Below are 16,539 nucleotides of genomic sequence, written 5' to 3' on the forward strand. Positions count from 1 at the left end.
CCAGTGTCCCAGTTCACAGTTTCCATTTCCCACAGAAAATACCAGTATACCAAGTATGTATCCATGATGTGATTAAACAAGTCTTTCCAAAGAGATCCTGAAAGCATTAAGATATATTATACTGTATTTAGCATACCTTCAATACCAGGTTGTTTAAGTACTGAGATAGGTAACAATGCAGAAGGTGAAGGAGAGCTAGCACTACCAGATATCTGGGCCTCCTCCAAAGGTGGAACAGCAGAAGAATACTCAGAGGAGATACTGGAACTGGGGACGGGACCAGTTGGACTCATCATCCTTTCAAATGCCTGTGCTAAAAAAGTGTGGGTAGCTTTTAAGATCTCTCAATTTCATTCTCACAAAAATTTTGTTTACCATATAGCATTATGGGTGGTTTGTTTTGCAAGAGCAGTGCACAATTGGTGAGACAGTTACAAAAAACAAACACTCAAGCTATTGTAGAGAAGAAAATTTAGACTTCTTGATTTTCTACCTGCACACTTGCCTCATTAATTTCTAACATAGAAACAGACCTCCCTGTACATCTTGCTACTGTTGCAGTGACTACGTTCAACCATACAATCCCTGTACCTTGGTGCAAAAACATGTATCACATTTATCAAGTCAAATTCCATTCAGGTGGCATATTAAAAATCTGGTATGTTCTCAACTTGTTATTTAAATATTAGTAATTAGGACCTCAATTTTCTCCTGATGTTTCCATAAGCATCCATGCTTAAGCTTTTCTTAACGGAAAGCTATCTTATGATTCAGTTACTGTAGTACTGTTAAGTGACTTGTAAAGATAGCAGGACAGAAAGCTACATGAAATGGGCAAATAACATGTGAGAACAAGTTGGGGTATGGTCTTCAAACATGCAGAAGGCTACTGCGGCAGGAGGATCACTTTTGCTAGAATCCTGCCACAGATGACCCAACAGTGTAACTTTATATTTAGTTCTGCAGAGTGCAAACCAAATTTATTTATTTTTTTTTTAAATAAAAAGTAACCAGCTTGCTACTCAAAATTTAAAATAACATCTGGAATCCAACTAAGAGGTACAATTACTCTCTTATTCCCTCCATCTCAGAAATAGGAAAACATACACTAATTAGAGTACTGAAGTTCCCTAAAAAGAACAAAGATTAAAGAGATGCTAGCTGTACCTATTCTTCCTTAATGATGAATGCCATTACGCAAAAAAAACTTTTTACCTTTATTAATATCATCGTAACAGCCAGTACAGACTCTTGCTTCCTTCTCCATGTATTGTAGCTTGCACTTTCGTTTGCAACAACCACCACAAAAAACCTGAACCAGAAAAAGATTTAATTAAATATTATATACAAAATCCCAGTATTTCCTGAATTAAGTTCCTATTATTATTTACTTCATTTACTAAAAGACATGGCATTAGATAAAGCACACATGCACATTTTTGGAAGTAGGGAAGGAGAAAAGCATCTTTAGCATATGTATCTTATAATACATTTCTGTTTAGGAAGGAAGGAAAATACTAGACTAAAAAGGCTTTTACTGCATCCAGCTCCGGAGTCCTCAGCACAGGAAGGACATGGACCTGTTGAAGTCAGAGGAGAGCCACAAAAATGGTCAGAGGAATGGAATACCTCTCCTGTGAGGACAGGCTGAGAGACCTGGGGTTGTTCCACCCGGAGAAGAGAATGCTCTGGGGAGACTTTATTGTGGTCTTTCAGTACTTCAAGGGGGCTGTTAAGAAAGATCGGGACAGACTTTTTACCAGGGCCTGCAGTGACAGAACAAGGCGCAATGATTTTCAACTGAAGGCAGATTTAGACTGGACATAAGAAATAACTTTTTTTACAATGAGGGTGGTGGGACACTGAAACAGGTTGCTCAGAGAAGCTATGGATGCTCCACCACTGGCAGTGTTCAAGGTCAGGTTCAATGGGGCTCTGAGCAACCTGACCTAGCGAGAAATGTCCCTGCCCACAGCAGGAAGGTTGGGCTAGATGCTTTGTAAAGGCTCTTTCCAACCCAAACTATTCTACAATGCTATCGTTAAGAAGCTCAAGAGCTCCACGATTTGGGCCAAACTACGAAGACTGCCCAGTCTGCTTTTGATCAGGGATTCTTCCTACATTAGCTAAGTAGGCTCCCCAACTCTGCCAGAAAGAACAAGCAAAGTTGCCTTCATGTTACTTACTCCCTTCAGCAAAATAAAAGCCAGCTGAAGACTGCTTTGAAAGAACAGAATATGCTCTTCTATTCCAACAGGATACATTCTCCTGTCTATTTTTAAGCAGAGATGCGGAAAAAAGTGCATCTCTCTAGCCTGGACTACACCTGCATGGTCTCACTGAAAGAATTATGTCTCTAGTAAAGCAGTATTCTGCAAGAGTTCCCATAAATATCAGGTTCTTTTCTCACTTTTCCTGTATGTTCTTTCAATGGTGATCTGCAAGATTTCAGAGAGTCACACCATTTTTAACTATATGCTGTCAGGATTAGCCTTTACAAAAGGTGTGTTTTGAAACCTCAGTCTGACAGAAGTCTTCTACCGCTGAACAGAGTTAAGTAAGCAGAAGGAACGCTAAAACTCTTCTGCTACTCCTAATTATATCCAGGAAAACAAAATGGATTAAGGAAAAAAAAACAACCACAAACAAATCCAAACAGTAGTGACAGAGAGAAAAATTTATTGTAAGTGAACTCCTCTAAGTAGGTAAAGTCACTGTAAAAACAGTAATACCTGATTGGTGCAATATGAGCTCAAAAAATAAACTATTCCAATTCCTTCTGCATTAGTGTCACACCTAATCAACCTCAACTGAACATGCACATGCTCAGTAAAGATGTTAAGAATGTAACTGGTGAAGATTAATTGCTAATCATTTGCAATCCACCTTAGAGCTTCAAATACTAAGCAGTACAATCCTTTGCAACTGGTCTCCTCCTACAGTTGGTGCCACTGGGGCCCACGACAGAGGAGGCAGCTTAATCCTAATGCACTGGAGACAAGAGGTGAAGACAAATGAAGAGACAGGCAATGTAGCAGCGGAAAAGAAACGAAGATGAGGCCGCCGAGCAAAGAAGTTGATTCTGGCTGTGCTAGGACGAGGAAGGATACCACAACAAGGGACAAACATCTAAATAAAGAACCTGAGAAGCTGTTTGGCCTCACAAGTGCTGCAGATGGGAGAGAACAGGGGGACCACTAACGTCACACTTCCCTCCTGCATAGAAACCAGAATTCACAAGTGTTGCCATTTTCACTGATAAAAAAAAGCTGTAGGATCAGATGAAAGCTATACAACTGTCTTCCAGAATAGTCCACAGAGGGCAGCTGTGAATTCCTACCAGTTTCTGCTTATGTCCTAGTATCCAAGTGGTTGAACACACAACAGCCCAAAACAGGTCCAAAAGGAGTGTTTCGTTTGTTGTTTTTCTTAAGGAAAAAAGTTACTATTAAAAAGACAAAAAGTCTTACAAGGCAGAAAGTTAAGCTATTGCACATTCAGAAAAGATATGACAGAGTTACAACTGCATAGCACTCCGGTATCCGTAAAGTTTAGCTATCTATAGTGCCTTCACTCATTTGCCCAATGAACACGTATTGTGATGCTCTGTCATGGTTTCAGTTAGCAGAGAGGTAACCTTTTTACTAGCAGCTGGTATAATGCTTTGTTTTGCATTGGGATGAGAAATACTTTTGATAGCTCACAGGTGTGTTTAGTTGTTGATAGGCAACTGCTCCTCATATCATCCCGCCAGCAAGCAGGCTTGGGGTGCACTAGAAGTCGGGAGGAGACACAGCTGGGACAGCTGACCCCAACTGACCAAAGGGGTATTCCATACCATGTGATGTCATGCTCACTATATAAAGCTGGGAGAAGAAGAAGGAAGGGTGGGATGTTCAGAGTGGTGGTGTTTTTCTTCCCAAGTAACCATTATGCATGATGGAGCCCTGCTTTCCTGGAGACGGCTGCACATCCGCCTGCCGATGGGAAGCACTGAATGAATTCCTTGTTTTGCTTTGCTTGTGTGCACGGCTTTTGCTCTACCTATTAAACTGTCTTTATCTCAACCCACAAGTTTTCTCACTTTTACTTTTCAGATTCATTCTTCAGTCCCAACCAGGGGGAATGAGAGAGCGGCTGCATGGTCCTAGCTGCTGACTGGGATTAGACCTTGACGTTCTCTCCCTAATTACACTGTTCTTCTGCCAAAACCCCCTCTGTTAACACACAGGATTAGCAATACTAGCAGCTGATGGCTGTAAACAGGACTGTGTAGTGAAGGCTGCTTTTATCCCCATCTATAGACAAGGCACAAGAAACTTCACAGTGAACATAAACAGGAACTTGAAGGCAGTCAGTCTTATGACTAAAATGAAACCACTCTGAAGAACTGTTTTAAACCATTACAAAACTTCAACAAGATATTCTGCCAAGTGATTAAGTTCAATGACTTCTAGGTTGTCACAAATGAGTTCTTAATTTCCTTGGCACCCAAATTCAGACCTACATTTTAGTTCACACTTACTGCAGTTGAAGTAAATGAGTACTATGCTTTGAGTACATGGTGCTTGAAAGGGCATCCCGGGAAAAAAGTTACCAAGCCTCTCCAGATGCCCTCAGCACTGGAGATGCAAAGAGTTAGTAACTCCTGACATTAGTCTTTGCTCTATCTCCTCATCCATAAAGCTAACAGAGAATATCTTAATTAGTATTGTTAGTATTTCCATTTATGCACTAGTAGAAGTGTAAGCCACAGTAGCTCAGAAAGGAATACTGGATTAAGAATAAGGTTTGACATTATTTACTCACTGCAGAAGACCACTGTCTGAAAACAAGTACTACAGATTACTTGGTCAGTTGGTGAGTACCCACAAAAGTAGCATGCTTTTCCCCTGGGATGACTCCCCTGGAAAATTATACATTTAAACATACAGGAGAATAGATTTAGGCTATATATCATTTGCATTGGTACTGCTGTTACATCTCCTGAAACACTGCAATCCTTCTAGATCCATGGACAGTGTTTTACAGCTGGTATAATCCCTTACCTGAATTCTGATCATCACCTCAATTTTTTTAAGCTTAAATACTTAAGCTTAACTTAAAAACTGAGTAAAAAGCTGATTCACTATGACTACTGTGAAGTAGTCCACTGTATCATCTTCCTTGTTCTATGCAAAACGCATTAGTCTAGGTAGTAACAAAAGATAAAAAAAGAACATTCTCCATACTTCCCTTTAATTATTTTCACAAAAAAGTTATACGTTTCTTAATTAATATCAGTCTTTTCCAACAGCCTTTAAGTTTCTATGAAGGAAAAATAAAATATTTTTAAAACATAAAATACTTTGAGCTAGAAAAATTCTGTCAATATTCCTTTCCTTCTGTATTTTGGTTATCTCTAAATCAGAATTCATTTGCTTTCAGTAACTCAGGACCCCTCTCCAATAACTTACCTTTCCGCATGCACGACAGTGGTGTCGTCTTTTTGTAAACGTGAATTTGACTTGGCAGTTCATGCAGTTGGGTGCCTCTGAATCAGGAACCCACAACGGTTGTTTGCGTGAGAGCGCTGCAGGTATTTTAAGTGATTCTACATTTTCAGACGTTTGATTTCCTCCAGCGTCAGAGCTGCTTTCCCCAGAGTGTGCAGGTTCAGAATTTTTACCAATATTTACGCTGGTGCCTGAAAGGGGAGCTTCTGCGGCAACAGAACTGGCTTCCTGGTTTTCTCGCTCAAGTACATCCGTTCTGTTCAGTTGTCTCTGACAAACTTCTTGGGAAGGGCCAAGCAACTGCTTTGGTCTTGCACCTTCAGTACAAACATTAGAAACTAGTCCTTCACTACCACTCTCAGTCATGTCCTGAACACGAGACATGTTCTCTTCTGTTGCAGACTTTGGTTCACTGGCAGTAAGAGACAGTTGAAGGTTACTATTAATGCTAGTTATCTCCTCTAGTTTCGCTTGCATGTGTTTTTCAGTGACCTCCGTAAAGTCCAGGTTGTTCACATTTGGTAAATTCCCTTCATCTGTATCAGCTTCCATTAAGTTACTATCATTGTCTGAAGACTTCAACATGCTGGACTGAAGACTTTGTCCATACAAGAAATCATCAAGCTCGGCATCGCTTATTAGAGTGTCACTTTTAAAAACATTCTCCTCAACAGTAAAATCACCCATAACTGGGCTCATACTTTCACTGTAATAAGAGTCTGTATCAACACCATATGGCTCAGCTTCATATTCTAGAAAAGCAGAATCAAAAGCTTTGATTTGCTGAGAATCACTGTCATCAATTACATTCTCAGTATCATATTTCCCTCCATCTGTACTTTTTTCCACAATACTTTCACTGATTTTAGCTATATATCCTTCCTGTTCATGCAAGTCAATGTTTTCACAGGATTCCCTACTGGAGAGATCAGTTTTAGACTTTCCAGCATTAACAGTTACAATATCACTAATAACCTCCGCCATTTCATCTTGAGGTAGAGGATTAACTTTCTCTTCCGTTACAGCTAATGAACCACATATAGATACAGGAAGTGGAAGACAGGACAGCGACGTCTGGACATCCTCAACTGAAATACATGAAGTTGAAACACTGTTCAGTATTTCATTGCTATTAAGTCCTTCACTACCTACATTCTCCTCTGAGATTTGTTGTTCCAATTCTACTTTAGCTCCTGTTTGACACGAGGAGCCTGGTAAAACATGATTTTCAGGAAATGCTGCAGGGCTTTTTTGCAACTGAGGCCTCTTTGGCAGATCTGAAGGCATGGATTCAACACTACTCTCATCTTTTGAGTCTATCTTTTCTATGGCATTTCTTCCACACGTCTCTTTGCTTACTGCAGACCATGCACCTTCATCTTGTGGTTCACAAAGAAATTTTTCATATGCTTTCTCATCTTTGGGACTGCATGCATTTGAATTCTGTGATGTTACAGGGACACATGCAGTTTCAAGGTAAGCTGCTTGTTCAGGCTGATCAAATACTTCACTGCACTTTACAGATTCTGTCCCGTGTTGATCATCACGTGGATCTGAGATCTTTGCTGTAGGATAACTGTCTGGTTTTAAAGCTAAACAATTGATCTCCTCCATTTTAAGATGTCCTGAATCTTGTAGCATTGAGTCCCCATCACTCTGCTCTGTACCTGAAACACCACTGCAACCTGCTGATGACACACAGGTAGGAACAGGTATGCAAGATATACCAAAGCCAATCAAACCTTCACTATACTGGAAATCATTGGGCTGCAACTTTTGAGTATTTTCATGAGGAGCCACTGAATGGATTAAGTTACCTGTGTCATTAACAAGATCACACACAGGTATACTACACCTTCCTAGGTTTGAAGCCTGAATTTCATTTAAGGAACCACTGTCCACAGTGGACAACAGATCAGGTCCAGCAACACTCTTCTCATTTTGTGGTGAGTAACTCAGAAGGGCCTCATTAGTTCCTATGTGGCCTGGTAGAGAGATTTCTTCTGATGAAGTACAATTGTTAGCATCCTCTTGCTGTTTTGGTGTTGGGTATACATTGTGTAAGCAATCCAGAACTGAAGAAAGCGAATGGTGTTTTGAGTCATACGGATTGTGAGGTGTTCTGTAGCAGTCATATTCATCTATTTTAAGCAAAAAGAGATCAAAACCGAAGTTTATAAAACTCCTCTCTTTCCACAGCGTACCCCCTCTAAATCCCATCTGTTCATCAATACAAGTTTTTACTTAGCATATGTTACTTTTGAATTCCACAGTAACAGTCATTTGAACAGTATCATTATGTTCGAGAACAAGGTAGTGCAGGAACTAACCTGTATTCTGTTCAAATTCATCGAGTAGTTTGTCCAAGTCACAGACTGCAGCTTTAAAGTAACTATCCATTCTAGTTACAGCTCTAGTGAAGCTCTGGCCTTCTTAAATCTAGAAAGAAGAACACAGCATTTCAGTCACAGCATTTTGCTGTTTACAAAGTCAAAGTGTTATTAGAAGACAACGTCTATGAAGTATTTTTTTCTTTTTAACAACTTTTTCTTCTCTCTCCATGTAAACAAAATGTAACTACAAACAGGGCTGCAAACTGTCAGCCTCTAGGTACTCTGAATACTCTCTACAGTATACTCAATACACTATGCACAATACATTCAAAAATACACCTCCAATCAGGAAACTGAGGCTGTCTTATTAAAACCAAATGCATCTAAAAGCACATACTAAGGCATTATGTCAAGAAGTTTAAAACCAGAAGGGATACTAGGAACTTTTAGTTTGATCCCCTATACATTTTATACCACACGCTTCACAGGCAAAAACCCCAAATAGGTCATCATTACCCTTCCAACACAAGTGAACTCTTTAAATAATGCCTGCATAATCCCAGACATTTCATCCTTTAAACTCCAGTAGAAAGCATAAAAAGTATTCTTCTGTTGTCAGAAGTGCCAGCAAGAAAAAATTCTCCTTTAGGAGTTAAAACCTGACAAGTTCAACATTGAGCGTGTGAACACGAGACTTAAAGAAACAGATTCTCTTAGTTCCCAAGCTATTCAACCAATCAACCTCAATCACTTTCAGCTTCAACCAAATGTTTCAGGTAAGACTAAACACTGGTTAAAACCTAAAATATACCAGGAACTATAAAGTAGCTAACCAGCTGAAGCACAAGACAGTCATAACACAGAGCTGCAATGCATTTAGGCAGGCTGAGGTCAGTACTCCTCCCCCGTGGTCACCAACGAGCTGCTTCTAAATCCTCCTCTTAAACCTTCCTCCAAGACCAGGGGAAAAAGAAAAAAATCCAGCATGGTAATTCAGCTCATCACCTCTATTTTACTTAAAACACATAAACCATTCACTTTCTCTGAGACTGAAACAAAAATTTTTTTAAATCTCTTTTTAGAGACTTGCCAACTTATCAGAAAGCTACTTATTAATCACATTCCCTATTGCAAAACATCCCATTTCATTTGCTTAATGAAGATTTCCAGCCACTCAGTGTTATGCCTTTTCGGTCACTCTGAATTGCTTTTTAATTCCACATCTTTTTCATGTCTGAACACCCACACTGTGCAATTACTTAAAACATATAATCAAGATGCTATTTACACTTCCCTTAAGTAAACTGAAGGCACTAAAATCCCTTCAGTCTAATGCCTGGAAACTAGACCTGTGGAGGTCTGTCTAGTTTTCCTTCTACCTTTGACACCCTACTCCATTCAAGGTACTTTGACTATCTAGTACTGTCTCTTCTCAAAGCTTAGAGCCCAAAGAAATACTTTTAATCCTCTCATATCACTTACGCCACCGTACAGCTACAGATCTAGATTCTATGCCTTACATACTCCAGTGAGGTGTAAGGCGTCCTCTCACTGAATGGTTCACATCAGGTGCATTCGCTTACCATACCACATTAACAGGCATGTGACAAGAGTATTTTTTAAGCTAATACATAGTTCAAATAGAGACTTGCAAAGCATAAGAAAGGTGCAACATAAGATAATGCAGTATTTTGTACCCATATATGAGCAAAAACCAAATAATCTGAATATACCACTGTTTTGATATCAATGGCCATAAGTCAATCACTCCAATGGTCTTCAGCACACTGCACCGTACATTAAGGCTCACCCAGCTATCTAACAAGCATCAAAAAGCAACAAGGCCATACTTAATGCCATTTCTCTTACACTCATTTGAATACAGTTCTCCCCTGTAACAATCATCTCATTTCACGACCTCCTGCAAGTGGGAGGTTACAACTTGAAATGGAAGCTAATTCAATTAAGAGCCTTACAAGGTTAACAGCTTTTGGTGATTCATTCAGAGACATTAAAGCACAGAACCCATCCTTAAAGCATGTATTTACGGACAGCAACAAACCGTTCATCAAAAATTAGCTGAACAGATCTTCTTAACCAGAAATACGTAAGAATTATGAGAAAACTGGGGATCAATGAATACATAATGGAGTTTTATTCTCTGTAGGGATTTGTGTTACAGCCTTACCACTCAGGTACAACTAAAGTTACAACTAATGCGCAGACTAATACCTGTGACCAAAAGAGGGGGTGGTCACAGGCCCCTCGCCACTCTCCAGCCACACATTCCCCAAGCTTTCGTTTGTACTGGCTTGTACATAATACTCTCATCTCATGCCACATGAAGCCAGGTCAAAGAGCTAAAAAGAAGACAGAAAGTCATGTACCTCTGAGGGAGAACAAAGTTAGTTTTTTGCTTTTGTCGCCATCAAAACAGGTCTCCAAAGTGAAACAAACACTGACCTAGCGCAATCTGTCTTGCTTCACTCTTAGATACCTACAAAACACACTGCTTGCAAAGTTATAGCCCTGCAAGTTAAGCTCCCAACTTACTACAATCAGAATTTTGATTATTTTTAAAATCAGCAATAAATGTTTTTTAAAAAAACTTGACTGGTAATGAAGTAAACAAACATTTATCACCAATAAATTAGACTTAAAGATGTCCTCTGAAATGAATTTTGTTCAGGTTTCTCAATGACACCAGAAGCTCTCAGAAAAAAATCTTTCGCATTCCAAAAAACATACTGAGGAGAGGCAAATAATCTATTCAGCTATCTTTATTTCATACTTAAAAAAACCTAGAGATTACCCATTATTTTGCACTCTTAAGTGGTACAAGAAAAATTCTGAATTAAGCATATATGCACTATAAGATTATAATGCTAATAGGTATATTAGAAGGACATGTTTGCACTGTATGCTCTTGGCCCATTCACCTCTGAAAAAGAAAAGAACTCAATGAAAAGAATGGCAGAACTGAAATCGTATGCAAATATTTACATCCATTCTTCAGAGAGCTCAGAAAACTACCATGATACCTCAGTTTATTGAGCCAATAAGGTTGTTACATTTAGTAAAACCTATACAGTTTTGTAATAAAACTGTTCCATTTGAGTTAGTAAAGCATTTTCAACACATAACATAAATTTGAATATTCAGCATATTATTCCTGTTATTTCACTACCCTTTCTTAAAGTGTTTCACAGGCTATCAGTTTTTCTAAAACAGGCCTCCAAAAAAACACAACCAAAACCAGAAGACCACAACAAAACCAAAACCCCAAAACTAGGGTAAAAAGCAGTAACTCCTTCTCTCTCTCTCTCATCTCTCTGTCCTGAATCCATGTATCTGCATCACCAAAGAAATGTAAAACCCTTCTGGTTTCTTAACGTTTCAGATCATCTTTCATCAACAAGACCAATTTTTATTTTTTGCTTCCTAGATCTACCTACAGCCAATCCCAATACTTACGTTAAACAAGGAGTGGATTAGAAGCTATGAAAAAGCTCTAGTGACGTGTTTTTATTGAATGGCTGCTTGTTTCCCTGAGCAAAAGAACTCTGTACGAACCATTTGTTTTAGCAAACTGCATTTGCTCTGAACGTATTTTTTTATAAGGATTATACTTCTAGCAATCCAAAACCATCAGCACCACCACTATATATATTTTTTTTAAGTAGGTGGAACCTTCCGTAGTAGGAACACCCACCATCCCCCCACCCCCAATCCTACAAAACCATTAAGAAAACAAACAACTGAGACAGGAGAGGGAAATGATTGTTTCATATGGGCAAGGAAAGTGCGTGCGGCAGATGAGGGGTGCTGGGTGTAGAAAAGGAGGCTATGGCTGCTTATGCACACAGACCTTCCCACTGCAGGTTTTAGACCTGTTCTGCAACAGCTTGTCCCTTTACCCTTCCATACATCATGCTAGTTTAACATCCGTTCAGTGGCCTTGTGCACAGAGCAAGAACTGACCTGGGTTAAATAGAGCTTCTCCTCAGTTATTTTTCAGCCAGACAAGATCCTCGCACAGACATACAAAAGCGTGCCAGCACACCAGAAGGGGCAATGCATGAGCAGGAAGGAATTACGACCAGGAAGAAAAGCACAAAGAAGCTTAATCTGCGTGTCTAGCAGACACCTTCAGGATTTGAGTCAATCCCCTCCTTGCTGCTGCCACCTCTTACGCGTTTAAAGGCATGGACCTTCTGTTCACTAAACAGCATTAAGTGCTGTCTTCTGAAGATGTTTTCTAGAGCTATGAATACACTCACTAGACTCTCTCAAAGTTGGTTCACAGATTAATATTTCTTTAAAATAAATTCTTAAAATACAATGTTCATAATGGCATCTGAGGCATTAAATCCTTAACAGTGCAATGAGACGTACAACTTGAGGCTCTTACCAGCTCCATTTTATAAATTTTTTTCAAATTAGAAAGCTTCAAGTTTTAAATGTCTAAATCACTGTCTGTCAAAGACCGTACGTGCTCATATCAAGACAAGTTAAATATTTATGTGTGAGGAGACTTGAAGATAAAATACCAGTCCTTCTTGAAAAGGCAAAAAAAATAATCAAAGCATAAGATGACTACAGTACACTGATAACAGCTAGTATCTAATATTGTAAAACCCACTTTAAAGAGCAAGATCCAAGAAAGCTTTCTTTTAGAAAGTGAAGTTTAGATCTGGGAACGCAGTTACGGTTAAATCAGGTAATTTAGTTTATAGAAATTTACTTTCACAGATTATTGTGCTGCATTAACTTAATTAGGTCTGTTCAGTCAGAAAACGTCTTAAGACATTTTACTGTCTACTGTGTGAGTAAACTACAAGGCCTGATGTCAAAAGAAGTGCTGGGGTGCTTGATTACTACTTCTTCAGAAATACACCAAAGATGGCATATTAATGGACAGAAACAGGTCACATTCTGAATATTTTACACTGTTACAGGTCATCAGTTCTAATCACACCAGTCATCCTTAGGTACATTTCACTTCTTTAAGCGGCAGCTAATCTCACTTGAAGAACAGAACACACCAATCACAAGGGTTTCCAAGAGCATGGCTTGGCAAAGATCCATTTTTTTTCCAGTTGACAGTCAACTCTTCCTTTCGTCAACTGAGTATCCTTAGCTTCGAGATAAAATAATACTTTTTGCTGATGTATTACAAAAAAGCACACTAAGAGCACTTGCCACTTCTCTGCGTAAACATTTGTTATGTTTCTAAACAAGCTCAACTTAAGTCTCTTATCTTTCAAAGCTTTCACCTGATTTCAAGATCAGCATTCTTCATTATCTTACCCATGTTTATTTAGTGGAAAACTAATAACACTCAATTGCTATGCCAGGCAGCAGTCAACATGGTGAACCCAGTAAGCCAATACCTAGAACCGCCGACGTGAACAGTACTGAAGTGAGCCAGTCAGTGGCAATCTCTGGAAGGACTCTGAACAGTTCCTATTTAGGTCACATTGACACCTGGCCAAACACCCTCCTTTACCTCCTGAGGTCTCCAAGAGGCAAGCTTAAAATGGAACAAGAGAGAATAAGCAAAAGTTTGCTTTTGTTATTTGCCCAGTCAGATGAGGCTTGCTGTCTGGGAAACTCCTAATTCTGCACTTTAAATTGCATAAATACAGTATCTTAAGAAACAGATGCAATAATTCTACTACATAAAATCTGTTACCTAACGGAAGCAAATACTGTGATTTGTATGACTATCCAACAAGTGCAAGTGTGTCAGTGCGTTACCTGAAATAAAAGCTCTCGAAACTCAAAGCAGTTTAGAGAGGAGACACTGCTTTATTCGACGTTGGGTGCCAGGGGAAAAACCCACAAATCTAGCACACCTCACAGGGGATATTCACCCATTATTGATACACGGAAGATCCTCATAATTCCACCCACCTAATACATAACTCCTCCTCGCTGTACGTATTCATTAGGATGACCGAATGGCCTTTTTGCACGGGCATATCAAATTTGGCTGCATCAGCAAGACACTTGGGCACAATTGTGAGCTTCTCGGTGGTTGTTTGGGTAAGGAGACCCTTCCTCACATTATCCTTTTAAGGTGTGGCGTCACCTCAGGATGTTAAAAGTTTACTGCCAGTTTGCCAACTTCTTGAGGATGACAAGGATGTTCCTTGAAGTAGCCCCAGCTCTGTCCTACTTGGGACAGGAGCACATACTTGACACGTGAAAGAACCTTGAAGTGATTAACTGCTTCTTGTTATCCCATCCATGGTGATGAGCTACTTCTGGCTGTCTCCTCGTTATCACTGTCTGTAACATCAGGTCAGTGACTGTGTTCTCACACAGTAAGAAGGTTAGTAGGAAACAAACAACATTTTAGTTAGCATATGGTTATAAACAAAGCAGAGGCCTGTCTTTGGGAACAAGTGCATTTAAAAACACTTTAGAGGCCACTTCTTTTATACCCTTTATAAATAATTTCTAATATAATAGGCACATATTCCAGGAATCAAAACCAAGATTCCACTAGGGACTTCTCAACAAACTCTTATTTAAAGGAGAGGATAACACAAGTGTGCTAGGGTAGGGAATGGCCAAGTTACAGAATGGATTGTCAGTGGTTTTTCAAATACAGTCTCCCTAAATGGAGGTGGTTAGTAGCCTTCAATGGTGATAACTTGTAACATACAAGGCATAAGTAAATTATTACCAGCTAACCAGTTCAATGTCTGTTGACAAGTAGCCCTCTGATATTTAATAATCCCTGAAAAACACTCTCCGTAGTGTTAATATACATAGGCATTACCAGATCTCCAGCTAGTCACAGCTTATTATCACTGCAGAATACAGGTCCGCTTTTATAGGGAGCATGCTAAAACCACATAAGATCAGGTTAAAGAAACACACACAAAAATACAGACAGAAGTCCTCACTCCAGAAAATTACCACAGCAGCCATCTTAATTTTAGATTATCAGGGAAGTCTCCTTGCTCGCTGCAAAGTTACGTAATTTCAACTTCACCATTGTGTTTAAGCATTATGAGTCTGAACAGAAAGCTGTATTGAAGCTTTTATCCTCACAACAGGATTTAACTAGCTTTTTCCACCTTATCACACAGGAACTACCATAACTAGAACAAAGCCTCTGATAGAAACACAACCATTAAGAACTATCGAAGTTCACAGTGCTATAGAAGTGCTGCATCAAGCACAGCACGCCTCTTCTCCCACCTTAAGGGTATTTAATTATTTAAGAGTATTTAATTATTTAGTTACCCACCTTCTCCTTCTCACCCCCCCTCCAATATCCCTACCATGCACCTACCCATAGGGTTGAGGCTCTACAGACAAAAAAATGTAAGGGTACAACCGCCCACAGAGATCATCAGCAATCAACTTAACAGGGAATTTCATTATAACTGAGCAAATGCTTAGTGAAAAACTTAAATGTTGTCAAATAGAAGTTAAAGTGATTCTTGCTGAGCAAGACAATGTATTATCCAACCCCAGAACTGCAGCAGCTGCTGCCGCTGCGAATTTACTAGCTGAATCAGGGGTTGAAGATAAAAGCTACCAAAGTTTTCGGACACGTAAGGAAAAGCTTATGTGACACACTGTAAAAAAAACTAGACTACCTTGCTTAAAAAGCAACATTCTGTTCGTTCAACACAATTTCTTCAGAAGAACAAAACTCTATCAACAGCATTATATTACCACTAACACCACTAAGACAACTCACAACTCCTTCCCTACATCATCTTCAGCCCCTGAAGATTTTCCTTTCATTCATCCACAGTAATTTGTTATTGCTCTTCTGAACAGAAAATAGTATCATTCACACAACACAGAAAAAACTGCCAGCAACAATTACTGATTTTCATCAGTGCTCCAACACATCAGCAGTACGATCAGCAGCCAGGCCCACAGCTGAAGAATCCACTTGCTCAACTGAACAAATGCATCTCACATACTGCCCACAGTGCCATCTCGTTAGTTGTATCAGCATTTATTACTCAGCATTAGAAAATGAGTCATGAGAACATGATTATTACATCAGGTCTGAAAGATCATTCCACAACGGAAACCACTGCTCCCTCAATATTCTCATCTGCTCTGATTTGCATTATTAATAACCAGATATTCATTAGACAACCCCAGCAATACAGCACTAGACACTAACGCCATCTAGCACTGGCATTCCACTGGATCCTTTCCTGTGCACTGCTCACTTCTCCATAATGTACCAATAACCAGTTCTCTCCCATTATAGCCTGTATTTAAATTCAGGCTGAGAATGTTCCCAGTTTATCCAGAAGCGCATCTTAAAACATTTAATGCCTGTAAGTGCATGGCATAAGCGTGCCCATTACACTCTGTACCCTGTATCAGGATAAACGGAACAGAAGTAAGCTAAACTATCACCAATATCTCTATACTTCTAGGGGCAATTAATCCACCTAAGCAATCTAATACGTGCTACGCAGCATGAAGTGCTGTGAGAGTACTACACAGTCAGCTGCAACAGCGTGCAAGTAGCAAACTGCACGCTAAAAAACACAGGGCTCTCTTCTCGTTTCATTACCGTCTTCCATGTCCAAAAAGTGCATTCGCCGATGCCATAGAGACTGTAAAATCCTTACGGCGCAAAGTTTCTCTGACTAATGCCAGTCCTATCAGTTCTGAAGTACACAAGAGGCGCAGAAGGGATACACTTCAGCGCTCAACGC

The 16,539-nt window shown here is 39.5% G+C and overlaps 1 protein-coding gene across 7 annotated transcripts in view; it reads right to left on the minus strand.

Moving 5' to 3' along the window:
* ZFYVE16 (zinc finger FYVE-type containing 16) overlaps positions 1–16,539 on the minus strand; it is a 33,238-nt gene that overhangs the window by 16,212 nt on the left and 487 nt on the right. For 5 of the 7 annotated variants that reach the window (XM_054184564.1, XM_054184563.1, XM_054184559.1 and 2 more), the window contains exons 2-5: positions 7,826–7,934; positions 5,457–7,636; positions 1,216–1,312; positions 137–313 (exon numbers count right to left, since the gene is read on the minus strand). In XM_054184564.1, coding sequence (XP_054040539.1) covers positions 137–313; positions 1,216–1,312; positions 5,457–7,636; positions 7,826–7,895 — 2,524 coding nt within the window. In that variant the 5' untranslated portion in view covers positions 7,896–7,934. Of the gene's footprint in view, positions 1–136; positions 314–1,215; positions 1,313–5,456; positions 7,637–7,825; positions 7,935–16,394; positions 16,530–16,539 lie in introns of those variants that run through there. The other 2 variants (XM_054184561.1, XM_054184562.1) reach the window with 2 other exon arrangements.

This window comes from Rissa tridactyla, chromosome Z (genome assembly GCF_028500815.1).
Source record: "Rissa tridactyla isolate bRisTri1 chromosome Z, bRisTri1.patW.cur.20221130, whole genome shotgun sequence".
In the NCBI taxonomy this organism is placed as follows: Eukaryota; Metazoa; Chordata; class Aves; order Charadriiformes; family Laridae; genus Rissa; species Rissa tridactyla.